The 15,286-nt window shown below is 41.1% G+C and overlaps 1 protein-coding gene across 6 annotated transcripts in view; it reads left to right on the top strand.

Moving 5' to 3' along the window:
* LOC122646565 (probable protein phosphatase 2C 51) overlaps nt 1-15,286 on the top strand; it is a 137,026-nt gene that overhangs the window by 23,077 nt on the left and 98,663 nt on the right. For 3 of the 6 annotated variants that reach the window (XM_043840173.1, XM_043840166.1, XM_043840180.1), the window contains exons 1-2: nt 12,133-12,502; nt 13,421-13,658. The exons of 2 other annotated variants lie outside the window; for them this stretch is intronic. In XM_043840173.1, the coding sequence (XP_043696108.1) occupies nt 12,235-12,502; nt 13,421-13,658 (506 nt within the window). In that variant the 5' untranslated portion in view covers nt 12,133-12,234. Of the gene's footprint in view, nt 1-12,132; nt 12,503-13,420; nt 13,659-15,286 lie in introns of those variants that run through there. One more of the 6 variants, XM_043840151.1, reaches the window with a different exon arrangement.

Here is a 15,286-nt window from a genome sequence, read left to right as displayed (position 1 = left end):
AAGCCAGCCCATAACTCCCACTCTATTCCCTCCATTCCTCCACTCCATTAAACCCAAAACCTGCAACTCTATTCTATCCAGGATTGCAGAATATTAAAATCTTCCCAAACCCTATTATTTATATGCCATTAAAGCACCCTAGACCTGCACATTAAAACCCCATAAACCCATTGCCATTGTCCAACCCTAACCCTAGTTTTGACCTAGATTTCTGAACCCTAACCCAATCGGCCAGCCCTTATGTGTGACCCCATTACCCTGGCTCTTAGTGAGATTACCCCTACCTAGGACTACATTAAGTGGTTTCTAATGGGAATTTAAGGTAGGGTTTTGGATCGAGTATAGGTAGGGCAGTGAGGGTACTGTGGTTAAAATTTGATGATAAACTAATGAGGAAATTGATCTGAATTGAGAAATTAGGGTTTAATGGAGATAGGATTAATGTAGGTCGATTGGAGAATGATTAGGGTAGATTGTAAGGAATTAGGAGCAGAAGATAGTTGCAGAAAATTAAATAACTCACTGATTTTGAAGATCAACAGCAGTAGGAGCTTGAGAATTGATTGAAGAGGACCTCCCAATCATAAGCAGATGCAAGGAGTCGTAGGAGTCCACCCACCCTTTCCACCTTGATAAACCCACAAGGATGCAACACTCTCAAGGAGCAACAACAGCAACAAAGGCAGCAAGCATAAAGCTGAGTTTTTATTAATCAAAAATCGTATTCAATGCTGGCCTCCCTTACAAACTTATATAGAAGACTCAAAAATAGACTTAGACACTAAAAAGGAAAGGCCTAACCGTATTCCTAACCTATTAGGTAACTTAAACTGACTAAGAAACTAGAATACTAAAGAAAATAGACTCACAACATGGCTGGACTTATAGAGTCTTAATCCAGCCCAACTTACATCACATGACCACTTAAGTTGTCACATGTTCACTTAAATTGAACTAATTGGATGCAACCAATTTGAACCGGTTCAATTTAAAAACATAAAAATAAACTAAGTATTGGGCTAATCCCGTATACAACCTATATACCCCTAGTTTAGGCTCATTAAAGTGGCCTATTACATAGAAAACCCTAGGGATCAAAGACCCAATATATATATATCCCAACCCTAGACTTATTCCTAATAAAATAAGCCCATTTGGGTGATGAATGTGCATCAACGTAAGTTGGGCTGCATTAGGATTCTATAAGTCCAGCCATGTTTTGAGTCTATTTCCTTTAGTATTCTAGTTTCCTAGTTAGTTTAAGTTACCTAATAGGTTAGGGATATGGTTAGGCCTTTCCTTTTTAGTGTCTAAGTCTATTTTTGAGTCTTCTATATAAGTTTGTAAGGGAGGCCAGCATTGAATACGAATTTTGATTAATAAAAACTCAGTTTTATGCTTGCTGCCTTTGTTGCTGCTGTTGCTCCTTGAGAGTGTTGCATCCTTGTGGGTTTATCAAGGTGGAAAGGGTGGGTGGACTCCTACGACTCCTTGCATCTGCTTATGACCGGGAGGTCCTTTTCAATCAATTCTCAAGCTCCTACTACTGTTGATCTTCAAAACTAGTGAGTTATTTAATTTTCTGCAACTATCTTCTTCTCCTAATTCCTTACAGTCTACCCTAATCATTCTCCAATCGACCTCCGTTAATCCTATCTCCATTAAACCCTAATTTCCCAATTCAGATCAATTTTCCCATTAGTTTATCATCAAATTTCAACCACAGTACCCTCACTGCCCTACCTATACTCGATCCAAAACCCTACCCTAAATTCCCATTAGAAACCCTAAATTCAGCCTATTTCCTAATTCCTAAAACCCGAAACCCTAACCCTAATTCTGCAGATTTTTCAAACTTAACCAAATCCAATTATTTTTATCCCATAATAACCCCCTAGACCTGCATATTAAAGCCATATAAGACCCATTCCCAAATTCCCATCCTAAATCCTAGTGCTGTCCGTTCGAACCAGCAACCCCTTTTGCTATTGATCCTGTTATCTGGCTCCTAGTAGGTCTCCTACATATCTAGGACTACATTACCTAGGTGAGTGGTAAGAGTAGAAATTAGAAGAGGAAAGAAGAGAGTTGAGAGAATATTGGCTTGTCAGAGTGACAGAGGGCAGAGACCACCACGTTATTTATCAGTCGAGATGATTACTATATGGAATACTTGACTCAATCCTTATCTAGCATATTTAACATGTGCATAATGAACCTAGACACTACAATGTACTTAGAAACGCTACACACTCCAACAAGAGAACCGGACCAAATATTTCAATACTCCCCCTCAAGTTGAAAACAATAGGATGAAAAGACTTAGCAAATAAACCTTTGGTGAAAACATCTGCCAGCTGGTTCTCTATAGTAACAAAAGGGGTGCAAATCAGGCCATCTTCGATCTTTTCTTTGATGAAATGTCGATCAATTTCAACATGCTTGGTCCTGTCATGTTGAACTGGGTTATGAGCTATATTGATTGCAACCTTGTCGCAAAAGAGCTTCATAGGTCCCTCAGAAGTTAACTTCAGATCACTGAGAAGTTTTTTCAGCCAAATAAGCTCACATACTCCTTGTGCCATGGATCTGTATCAAGCTTCGACACTGGAACTTGAGGCTATAGGTTGTTTCTTGCTTCGTCAAGTAACAAGATTCTCTGTAAGGAAAGTACAATAACCAAAGGTAGAGCGTCTTTCGTCAATGGAACCGCCCAGTCTGCATCAGTAAGGATTCCAACTTTAGGCTTCCATTGTTTGAGAACAAGATGCCCTTTCCTAGTGCTAATTTTAGGTACTGAAGAATTCTGTGCACTGCTTCAAGGTGAACAGCCCTTGGGTCATGAAGGAAACGACTGACAACCCCCACAACATAAGTAATGTCAGGTCTGGTGTGAGAGAGATATATGAGTCTTCCTACAAGACGTTGATACCGTTCCTTCTGTACAGAATCACCTTCGGAGCTGCTGAGTTGATGATTAACTTCAATGGAAGATTCAGCAGGTTCGCAACCAAGCATCCCAATTTTTTCTAGAAGGTCTAAGACATATTCCTCTGAGAGATGAAGATCCCTTTGTTGGATGAAGAAATATTTCAAGTGTCCTAAATCCTTAGTCTCAAATTCACTTTCTAGCTGAGTTTTCAGGAGATAAAATTTCTACCTCATCATCACCAGTGATCACTATATCGTCCACATAGACAATAAGAACAGTAATCTTGCCTTCCCTATGTTTGATAAATAAAGTGTGATACATTACTCAGTTTGAACCCAAACTTCAGCATAGCTTTCTGAAACCTTCCAAACCAGGCATGAAGAGACTATTTCAGACCATAAAGGGATTTCCGGAACACACCTTGCCAGTGGTGGTGGATGAGTCAAAGCTAGGAAGAATATCCATGTAGACCTCTTCCTCAAGATCACCATTCAGAAAGGCGTTCTTCACATGTAACTGCTGAAGATTCCACCCAAGGTTGGCAGCATATGATAACAAAGTCCTGACAGATTTCATCTTGGCAACTAGGGCAAAAGTTTCTAGGTAGTCGATGCCATAGGTTTGAATAAATCCCTTGACAACCAACCTTGTCTTATTGCGAGAAATAGTTTCATCTGCATTCTGTTTTACTGTGAATACCCACTTGCACCCCACTTGTTTCTTTCCCTTGGGACAAGAGACTAGCTCCCAATTATAATATTTCTTCAGGACCTGCATTTCCTCTATTATAGCAGCCTTCCATTTAGGGTCGGTTATAGCTTCTTTCCAGCCCTGAGGGATAGACACAAAAGATAAGGGGGAAACAAAAGCATGATAGTGGGGAGACAAAAATTCATAGGATACAAAGTTAGAAATGGGGTGTTGGGTGCATGATTTAATTCCCTTTCTAATAGCTATGGGACGACCATCATAAGAGGAAAGAGAAGGAGAACTGTTACCTTTTGTGTGCTCAGGAGCTGGAGTTGGTTTGGGGGGTGCTGTAAGACATGGTAAGGTAGGAGCAGTTTTCTCTTGGCGGCGAGAATAGGTTATAAGCTCTTTCCACCAGTCACTGGACCCTGACGAGGAGTGGTATCAATGATGAGAGGACTCGAAGAACTTGTATTTGAAGGCATTTCTTCCTCAAAATAATTCTCTCCTTAAAGAGATGCCGGATAAAATGGTTCATTATCATGGAAAGTAACATCCATCGTGATGAACAATTTCCGAGTGGAAGGGTGATAGCACCGGTACCCTTCTGAGAGGTGGAGTACCCAAGAAAAATACACCAAAAAGCTCGAGGATCCAGCTTAGAACAGGTAGGGGAGGAGTTATGGGCAAAACAAACACACCCAAAAACTCTAGGAGGGAGATGAGAGGCAATAGCAGGGTTAGGAAGCTGAATGACTGGGGTTTTGGAATCCAGACAGCAGAGGGTACCTTGTTAATGTGGAAGGCAGCAGTAAGAACAGCATCTCCCCAGTAAAACTTTGGAACATTGGTGGTAGACATAAGAGACCGAGCAACATCAAGGAGATGTCAGTTTTCTCTCAGGAATACCATTCTGTTTCAGAGTTCAAACACAGGAAATCTGGGAAAGAATACCATGGTCATCAAGATATTTGAGAAAAGGACCATCGAGATATTCAGTTCCATTATCACTCCGTAATGCTCGAATTTGAGCACCAAACTGGGTCTGAATCATATTATGAAAATGATTGGAAGCAAGAAAAAGCTTCAGATTTAGTGCGAAGAAGATAAACCCCTGTTAGATGAGTACAATTATCAATAAAAGTAATAAACCAGTGATACCCACCCCCGAGCAATAATACGAGAAGGTTCCTATAGGTCAGAGTGAATAATAGAAAAAGGAACCCCGAGCAATAATACGAGAAGGTCCCCATAGGTCAGAGTGAATAATAAAAAAAGGAATAGTACTTATATTATCTCTAGGGTAATAAAAGGAAAGTGTGTGTTTTGCAAGTTAACAGACATCACAAGAAAAGTGTCTCTAAGGACAATGTTTTATTAAGTCAGGAAACAAACGATTTAAAACAGGTAAAGAAAGGTGTCCCAAACGGCGGTGCCATTGATAAAGAGGTGTTTTAGGTTATGAGCAAAGACCAGAGGAGATAATGTAGCAGCAGGGTCCGGATCTAAGTAGTAGAGTCCATCTCGCACCTTACCATATCCAGTTGTTGCCCCCCGTCACCAAATCCTAAAAGATAAAATGAGAAGCAAAAAAATGAACACAGCAGTTAAGATCAACAGTGAGGCGATAAACAAAAAGTAAATTAGCACAAAGATTAGAAACATGAAGAGCAGATTTAAGGGAAATGGTGGGAGAGATGGTAACAGTTCCTTTACCAGAGATAGCAAAAAGAGATCTGTCTGCCATTCGGACTTTGTCCTTACCGAAACAAGGGGTATAGGTACTAAAAACGTCCGAGGTGCTAGTCATATGGTCAGAAGCTCCGGAATCCAAAAGCCAGGAGGGAGTCAGGGACTGAGCTGAGAAGAAGCAAGTAATATACCTGACTGGGCAAGATGAGAAGTGGAGGTGGAAGATGCTGGTGCAAAAGGAGCAGCAGAACCCATTGGAGCCCTTAACTGATCTGAAGAGAATGGGGAGGATGTAGTGGGTGGGTGTAGTAGTATTATCAACAGTATCAGCCACATGAGCCTGAGAACGGGAACCACCCTGTTTCCCACCATACCCTCCTCCTTTAGGGCAACCATGAAGCTTCCAACAAGTATCTTTGGTGTGTCTGGGACTGCCGCAGTAGTCACACTTAATAGGGTCTTTAACAGGGACCGTCGGTTTAGTGGAGTCAACTTTTGGAGTAGTGGTAAGGGCAATTCGGGCTGGAGTAATACTAGGCATCATAAGGGACCGGCGGCGCTCTTCATGCTGGACCAGGTTATAAGCCTCCAGTAAAGTAAGAAAGTTATCACGGCTGAGAACCTGGACAGAGATTGATTATACTATGGGTTCAGTCCAGTAAGTCATATACACGCTCCATTTCACACTCAGTCTGGAAAGTCCATGCATCAGTAGGATCAATCATGGACACTGGATGGTAAAAATCCAAGTGCTGCCACAAGTTGTTGAGGGATGAATAATATGCCGGGAGTGATAACTCCTTCTGAGTAGTTTCCCTAACTTGGCATTGTGGTTGTTCTTTCTTTTGGCGGGGTATTTTAGATATTCAACCTGATTTTCGCAATATTGTCTATTGGAGGATTGGGACTGGCTCAAATATTAATATTTGGGCTGATTTTTTGAGTCCTACATTACCAAATTTTTGGATTCTTGATCAAATCCAAATCAACTCTTTGCTGTGTGTTGCCCCAAAAACTGGGACTGTCCTGACGTGGCGCTGCGAGGGCCTCAGAGATGAATCTAGAAACACAAGAGAGGGCCAGAGGTGACTCCGGGGGGAGGGGACTCTCCGATGCCCAAGTCAGTTTCTTCAGCAACAGCAATTAGAATTGGTAGGGCAAGAGTGCAAACAATAGCTAGTAGTGAATTCGAGTTATACCTGTGGAGTTTACCACGTATTTATTCCTTGAGTAGGGTGGTTGTGAGAGTCCCGTTTAGGAAGGCGTCCTTGAATGGGAAGTTTGTTCTCTGCGGGAGAGAATAGAAGATAGATCTTCAATGGGAATCTTTCGAGGGAAAGTTTTCAAGTTTCCCGGATTAGTCATCAAGTTAGCTTCCTACTTGGAAAGTGCTTTGTATGGAAAGGTCTCAATGTGGATGGTTTGGATCTATTATGGGTCCTTCGTGGAGCAGTGGACAAGTCTGGATCCTTGGGGATCCTTTGCCAAGTGTGGATCTTTTATGCCACGTTTACGGCACATATTGGTGAGTGATATTTATGTGTATCACTTTGTTATGTCTCTGAGCTTATTGATTCTTCTCACAATTGGAATATGCCATTATTGAAATCTTTATTCCCTCATTTTGTTGTTCATATTGAAAAAGTTTCTATTCCTCTCTTTGCTTTCTCGGATTATTATTTTTGTCCTCTCTCCAAATTGGGAGTGTTGACTACAAAAATAGCAGCCACCTATCTTACTTCTATTACTTGTCCACCTGTGCTTCCTCATCCCTCTTTTCCATGGAACTTTATTTGGAAGCCTAAGCTCCATCTGAAGTTTAAGATTTTCCTGTGGCAATGTTTACATAATGGCTTGCTTACAAAAGACTTCCTCCAGTGCTTTATTTTTTGCACTTTTTGTGAATCTCAGACTGAATTGTTTTGGCAACTTTTTTCAGCTGTCCTTACTCGAACGGATTTGGGCTGCTAGCTTTCTAGGGTTGTGCCCCCCTCTTTTAAAGATCTGACTTTGAATTTATACATTAATCAAGATTTTTCACTATCCGACTTGAGTTCTTTTTTAATCCACTGTTATATTGTAATGTTTTTTTATGGTTTGAAAGGAATTTTATTATTTTCTGTTCAACGAAACCAAACCCTTATCATTTCTTGCTTTAATTTCTCGTTGGTCTAGTTCTCACTTGCCCACTATAGATGTTTTTGAAATTAGTGAGTCGTCTTTGTCCTGTTGTGTCAATTTCAAACCAACAGATGGTCATATCTCTATCATCACTGATGGGATTTTCCTGCAGTCTTCTCAGGAAGAGGGTTGGACCTCTTGTATTTGCCTTGACAATGATCATACTCTTGTTTCATTTGATTATGGTTTTCTAGGATTTGTAGCAGAAGCAGAAGCCAAAGCAATTGAGCGAGGAACTAGAGATGCAGCTCACAAGGACGTCAAGCATATAGAAATATTGACAGACCAATTGGTGTCGTGGTTATCTTCTCTGCAGTGCACTGCTTGGCCCAGGCTTCTTTTTGCCCTATTATCTGATATCAAACAACTATTTAAGTCTTTTGGATCTGTGGTAGTTAATTTTTTTTAGAGATTATGTTCACTTACCTCATACCTATGCTATATTAGCTAGATGTTAAAGTGCCTCTCAATTAGAGCACAATGTAACTGTTTGTCCATATTAAGTTCTTAATGTTATTGTTTTCTTTTCATTACAAAAAAAAAATCTAAACATTTATCATCAATGAGCCCTTTTGCATTACTTAAGTGTTCAATTCTTACACCATTAAGCTCTGTACTTGGACTTTTGTCTTGGTAATACAGGCCTTTGAAATTGAAGCATTTAATTAATAGCCTGTTTAAGGCCCATTTAGAGTATGTTTAGAGATAAATGGCTCAGTAGTCCATTTAAGATCCATCTAGGCCCATTTAGCCCGATTATTGGCAACCCGATTAAAGACCGATACCCTAACCATCTATAAATATGGAACCATGTCCAACCTATGAGGTACTTAAACAAGTTGGTCACGATGCAAGATCCTAAAAAGAGAGTTTTGGGGGGGGGGGGGGTTTGGACTAGGCCGGACCGACCGGTTGACACCCCTGACGTCACCTATTTCATCACCTAATAGACACCTTTAGTTGAGGGCTGAAAATCTGAGTTCCCTCCATTAACACATAAGTTGGCAAGGGAAAAAAGAATTTTGAAAACTAAGGTTGGATCCTGTTTTATTCTTTTCTATGTTTTTGGGTAAAGGATCGTGTTTTATTTAAGCCACTGTGAATTTGAACTTCTTCCTTTATGGGTGGTCAGAGTGAACAGTAAGGCCATAAAGGTATTTAAGACCTTGAATAAGTAGGGGAAGTAATAATGATAATAGATTTTTTTTATTATTTGGGTCAAACGAAAGTTGATTTAGAAGAGCGAGAAGGAGTCGACGCATCCGAGTTACACAGGGTTCGGAGCGAAGGGGAGGAGTTTTGCCAAGCTGACTTACTCACAATAGTCAGGGTTTTCCGGGCTAGAGTGTCCGCTACATGGTTCGACTCTCCAGACACGTGAAAAAAAGAACAATCCTCAAAATAGGAAGACAGACGCCTGATGCCCTCAATCACAAGTGATACCCAAGAGGGTGGGGATCTAGACTCATTGTTGACGAGATTAATAAGCTCAAGGCTATCCGACTCCACATGAAGCTTATCAAAACATTTCTCAATACAATGAAGCAGGTTAGATCTCATAGCTAGAGCCTCCCCTAAAAGGATGGAGCCAAAAGTAGCTGGCTCGGAGCTTGCAAGGTGACATAGCCCAAATTGATCACGAACGATGAAACCCAGACCCCCCTCGTTCGATTCCAAATTTTTTGAAGCATCACAGTTTAATTTGAGAATCTCAAACGGAGGGGGAGCCCATGAGGGCGCCGGAGCCTTTGGATTGGGATGGGGAATCTCTATTGGCGAAGATTTAGAAGTAGAAAGTATACAATTAAAGTAAAATACCGAGATAAAACCAAGATCTCGAGATGTTGTTTCGTTAACTCGTCCTCTGTCTAATCTCGGACCTTCAAAAAACCAAGATATCTCGGAGATCTCGGCAAGACCTCGTTCCATGCTTTTATTACTATAGTACTGAAACTGCCCCTTTCGTAATCTCTACTTCACTAATGTCCTTTAACTATTTTTAATTCCAAATGTACCCCTAATCTTTATTTACTAATCACCATTGTATCCCTCCCCCCCTAGTTATCTATCAAGGAACCTTAAAGATTCTGTTTAATTACAATGCCATAAATGCTTGCCTATAATTGGGTTTATTTGTTCAAGTGAACCTGTAAGTGATCAAAACGGGATTTTTGGAACCCTGGATCACACCTAGCTTCTTTAAATGCTTTGACTGTCCCACCTTAGACTTTTTGCTATTTTAAAGAGGGGAGTTGTGAGAAAGGAGTAAGCAAAAACTCAAATACCCCAAAACCCTGAGCCAAATAATCAAATAAGACCGAGTATCTAGGAAAATATATACAGAATAATCTCTTGAAAAACGAAGCCGATTCCTACATGACAAATTACCAAGATATAATTAGGAAGAACTTACTAAATTACCTAGTCAAGAATCAAGACTGCCCAATTAAGCCTAGGAAAACTACTTCTTTTGGTCATGGGTATATTCTATGGGCCTTGGGATGCTACTTTATCGGCCATTTGTTGTATTGGGGCATAATTATTCTCTCTCCACACCAATCCTTAAAGCTGAAACTGAATCCCTCCTTTTAGATCCGGTTACTTAAGATCTTTTACATAATTATTAATTGTTCTTCAATTCATCAGATTTGGCAAAGATTCCTTATTAAGCAACCTAGTTTCATCTAATTTCCTGCCTCTGATTTTCAAGATTCGGATATTGTTTTCTACATCTACAAAAACCTGGTCGATATCACTGCTTGATCAGTCCATTGAATTTCTCCTATCATGTCCCTGTTCTGCACTATTGATCCTGGATTTGTTGTGTGGTTCAACAGCCTTGTATTCTAGATTAAACCTAAGACCCAAAACTACATTGGGTTGGGGACATGGATTTAGGGATCGGGATTGGATTGCTGAATTGGCCAAGCCATATAGGAATTGGCAGGGACCTATACCAAGTTGAGTCGGCAAACCCCCCAAAACTCTTGCTGCAACAATTTGGATAACCCTCTTGTGGGATAGTTAAGAAGTGTCATATTGATAAGCTTTGTGTAACAGAGATGAAGATGTTAAGATAGATTTGTGGAAAAATAAGGAAAGATAAAGTACAAAATGAACATATAAGATCGAACCTGGGAGTTACCCCGACCAATGACAAGCTCCGAGCGAGTCATTTAAGATGGTATGGTCATATTCAACGGAGGCCTGGGGACACCTAGAAGAGTGATATGATTCCAATCAAATGAGCTAAAAGAGCTAGGCACAGACCTAAAATGACCATAGGTGAAGTGGTGAGGAAAAACATGCATAGTCTAGGGCTTGTACTAAGTAAGACCTCAGACCGAACCTATTGGAGAGCAATGATCCATGTTGCAAACCCAATTTAGCTGAGATTCTCCTGACATACTAGGTTGTGCCTCTTTCCTCCTTTTTTTGTTCCATCTTTTATTTGTCTCTTCTTTTTTTTTTTTTCCCTCATTTCTCATTTTTTGCTCCCATCTTTCTTTTCCAATCTTTTATTTCCTGTTTTTTTGTTAGAACTTAGTTTTCTCTTTTGTGTTTTGTTGGATTGAGCTCCTCTCTAGGGAGCCCAGCACCCCAAGGAGCATCCAACCATTAGGCTGTGCTGTACACATACCTAGGCGTGCACCAAGATGTGTGTGGCACGGCCCAACCCTTGGATGCCCCTAGGCACACCTTGGGTGCTGGCCTCCTTGGAGAGGAGTTGGATCCTGTTTTGTTTGGATTCATGTAGCCGACCGTTAAGTTGGTATAAGGTTGAGTTTGTTGTTCGTAACACGTAAGAGTGTCAATGAGTAACTAGTAACTAAGTACCGAATCCAGATCCAGATCGAATACCCGGTTCCGATCCAGACCAAATTTAATAGAGTTTAATCCTGGATCTGCAAATATCTTTATAATTCAGTTCGGATCGGATCTGGATCTACCCACCTATCCGGCGGATCTATCCGGATTTGGACCGAATACCCGCCTTAAAAATTAACATAAAATCCAAATACTTTATTAGGTTTAAAAGACTCTAATTGATAGTTACGTGGTTAACTTAATCCTTCAATTAAAATATTCTATCAATATTTCTTTTACTTAAGCTAGTCATATATTTTGATCTCAAACTTTTGCTTTGCTTTGTCTCATGAATATCAGAACAATGAGAATCGAATGGCATAACCGAATGTAATAACCAGATAAGAACCGAATACAAGAACCGGATTGTAACCAGATCCGAATCAAACCGTTCATGAATGGATAGAGTATTCAATTCTAGAACCATTACAGGACTTGAACCGGATCTAAATCTCACTGCCATTGCTAGGAACCGAATCGGATCCGAACCGAATACCCGGTTCCGTACCCAATTGACAGTTTGACACCCTTGGTAACACGCAGTTGCAATTTTAATTACATTTCGTTATGGGTTAACCGGTGAACTCAGGATGGTGGCAGACCAGGTTTTAATTGGCACATGATCGAACCGCTCCGAAAGTTTGTGTTCGTTAGAAATTCCTTTCCTCTAGCTGGTGGCAGACCTGGTTTTAATTGGCCCATGATTGAACCGCTCTGAAAGTTTGTGTTCGTTAGAAATTCCTTTCCTCTAGCATTCATCAATCAAATTCATGAGAGTCCCAATAGAACGCGCTAATTCCTTCGTCGCTCAGCCCCAACTCATTCTTCTTCCCTTTCTATTTTCAGGAAAATAATGCTTTAAAGATCAAACGATGATCCATAGATTCGAACTTCTTGTACTACTGGGTTTCCTCTTTTTGATTCCATGCTTCTATGGAGAATCGTCAAGATGTCTTATGGTTTACAAAGAAGGTGGTGCTCCGGCGGTTTTCCAGTCTCCAAAATGCCCTCGTTGGACTCTATCAACTGACGCATTTCATAGGCGGACGGTGAATTGTGAGTCTGCAATGCTTCAGGGGAGGAGGAGGAGTCAGGAGGATCGTACTTTATGCGCTCTCGACCTGCATATCCCATTTCCCGGCAAGTCCCTTTCCCACAGGACTGAGGATAATTAGGGTTCTTTTTCTCTTTCCCCTGTTGAATTTAGTGCAATAGGGTGTAAAGCGCATATTTGAATAATTGAATACTACAGGAACGGTTCTGTGGTGTTTCTGGGCAGTTCGAAATTCAACCTCCCATCCCCCTCTCCCCCCCCTAAAAAAAAAAAAAAAAAAAAAAGTAGAAGAAAGGGAGACTCTGTTTGAGTAAGGTTTGGGTCGGTTTTTTGAACTCGTTTAGGTTCCAATTGCTCGACAACTGGTGCAAAATATTGAACTTGGACCTGATGGTCAAGATTCTGCTGGGCCTGCTACTTTAGCATCAGAAATCGTTTTAATAGAGTTTGCAGGTATAATGCTTGATTAATTATATTGAAGGCTATGGCTACTCAAGAGTTTAGTTGGGAGAGTGGTGGATAGGAATAGTTTTTTTTTTCAAGCTGCTGGTCCTTCCTTAGAGTGATGTATTCTTTGCCTTTTCGTCTCCTGTCTAATGCATAACAAGTTTAGCGTTTCTGTTTTTCTTTTTGATGGTTGTGGATGACAATATGGCATGTCAATTGTAATTATTGAGAGAGAGAGAGAGAGAGAGAGATTCTGCTCTTGGATCAAACATGTAAGATGTTAGATGTTAAGTAGATTACCTTTTCTTATCTAATGCCCCACCCTCCCAAAGGGAAAAGATAAAACTAAGTTAAAAGAAAGCAAAACTCATGAGAGAGAGCAAAGAACAAAGCATTCAGCCATTGCTGTTGAGATTCAGGTCCCTCCCCCCTCCCCCCTCCCCCCCACTGTTTTTGCTTCCTTGTGTTGAATGGAGGAGTCCACTAGATTTATTTTCCTAAATTTTAGAACATGGATTCTTGTAATTTGTAACTTTTGAGGTTTGCATATGGAGCAGGTCGAACAGGTCTTAAGGATGTTACAGTTGGAATTGTGGCAGTTTTTGATGGTCATAATGGTTTTGAAGCGAGTGAGATGGCTTCGAAACTTCTGCTTGAGTATTTTACCTTGCACATTTATTTTCTTCTTGATGCCACATATTCTGCTGTATTAAAGACGTCCATGGGAAGGTTGCTGCATGATGGGGAGCTGGCTGTGGATTTTCACGTACCTAACCGGGATCTGGATCGGGGAAGGTTTGTTATCTTTTTGTTCTGTTTATGTTTATGAGTAGATGTGGAGCAATGTTTTCTAAGCCTGGTTCTGTCCATTTAACTTGTCCCAGGATCTGACCAACTAGTCACCAAATTGGCTGATCAAACCCAACGGGGTCTTTGTCTTTCCTCTCCAAGTTGTATTCATGTACTTTGACTGAACGGTTTCAGATGGGTTGGACAGTCTTGTTGACTGATCGAACTGATTTAACTGAGACCAATTTCCCAAAATGGATAGAGGGATGGGCTGGGTTTCGGAAGGTATTGAATAAAGGAATGAATACTCTAGAGAGTACCATTGGATTTTAGGCACTAGAAAACTTGAGGTCCATCATGTTTGAAGATTCTTTTTTGCTCAATCAACCTATAAGGAGGATTATTCAAGTTTACTCTGTAATTATTGTTTTCAATGCGATGAGCCAATACTTTGTTTGAAATTGAATGACACCTTTTGACAATGTAGAAAAGTTGCTTATTTTCTGAAAGTTTGTGTCTCTGATATCATACTGTTATGTTATAAACATTCTGACTCTGTTATTTTTTTGTAGGGTTCTATTAAAAATATAATTTATGCCATTGTTTGTATTTTGTAAACTGTTTAAATGCTTTTCATGTGTTTCATCTTGTTGAAGTGTAGACCAGTTCCCAAACTGGTTCCTTTGTTAATGTGTGTATTGTAACCAGATACATTGTAGTGTCCAGGTTCATTATGCATATGTTGATCGTGCTAGATTGGGCTTGAGTAAATCATTCCGTATATGTAATATTTTCAAGTTGTAAATTAAGTGGTGGCCTCTGTTATCTTGACAAGCCAAAATCATTATTTTCTTCTCTCTTCTCAACTTGGTATAGAGCTTAAAACCCTAAATATGTTTTTTGGTTTTTCTTTTCCACCGCCGCCACCAGTATCGCACCGCTATTGATCTCAAGGCTTTGGCCTCTTCCTACCAGACATGGTTGACTGAACATGCACCCATGCATGTTGTACCACATATGACAGTCTCTAACACAGTTGTCAAGGCGTCGCCTAGGCGTCCAGGCACTTTGGTCGACATGGGCGCCTTGGATGCTTACTTGGTGTTGCCTTGATTTTGTACCCTCACCAAAGCCTTGGGTCGCCTAACCGCCGCCATGACAACTATGCTCTAACAACCATTGACCGCCACTGCTACTTACTCCGCTGCCACCGTCCAGCTCCAATGGCCCCTCCATCACTACCATTGTGCCTCCCTGGGCACTTGCCCTTTGTTCCTGCATACCAGGGCCCTGCTCTCACTAGTGCTCGTCACAGGGGCCTTCCACCCCAGTTCGATGACCTCTAGGGACCTCCTACCTCACACCGACAATCTCCAGGGCCCTCCTGCCCCAATCGCTCGAGCCCAGGGCTTCCTACTCCAGTCGCCAGCCTCTCTACAGGCCTCCGCCAGCCTTTCCTGGTCCCTGCCACCCTTCTTGGACTCTCCATGGCCCTCGGTCTGGCCTGCCTATGCCTCTGCCGCCCTCTTTATACCTCGCCTGGTCTGCCTTCGCTTCTTCAGCCATCATTTAGCTACTGTGTGCTTGGTATTTTTCTGCCACTAGGCTGTTGGCTTTTGTGAGTGCCACCGTAA

The sequence above is a fragment of the Telopea speciosissima genome, chromosome 1 (genome assembly GCF_018873765.1).
Source record: "Telopea speciosissima isolate NSW1024214 ecotype Mountain lineage chromosome 1, Tspe_v1, whole genome shotgun sequence".
Taxonomy (NCBI): Eukaryota; Viridiplantae; Streptophyta; class Magnoliopsida; order Proteales; family Proteaceae; genus Telopea; species Telopea speciosissima.
The sequence above is the reverse complement of the archived record's forward strand: the minus strand, read 5'-3'. Positions and strand labels throughout refer to the sequence as shown.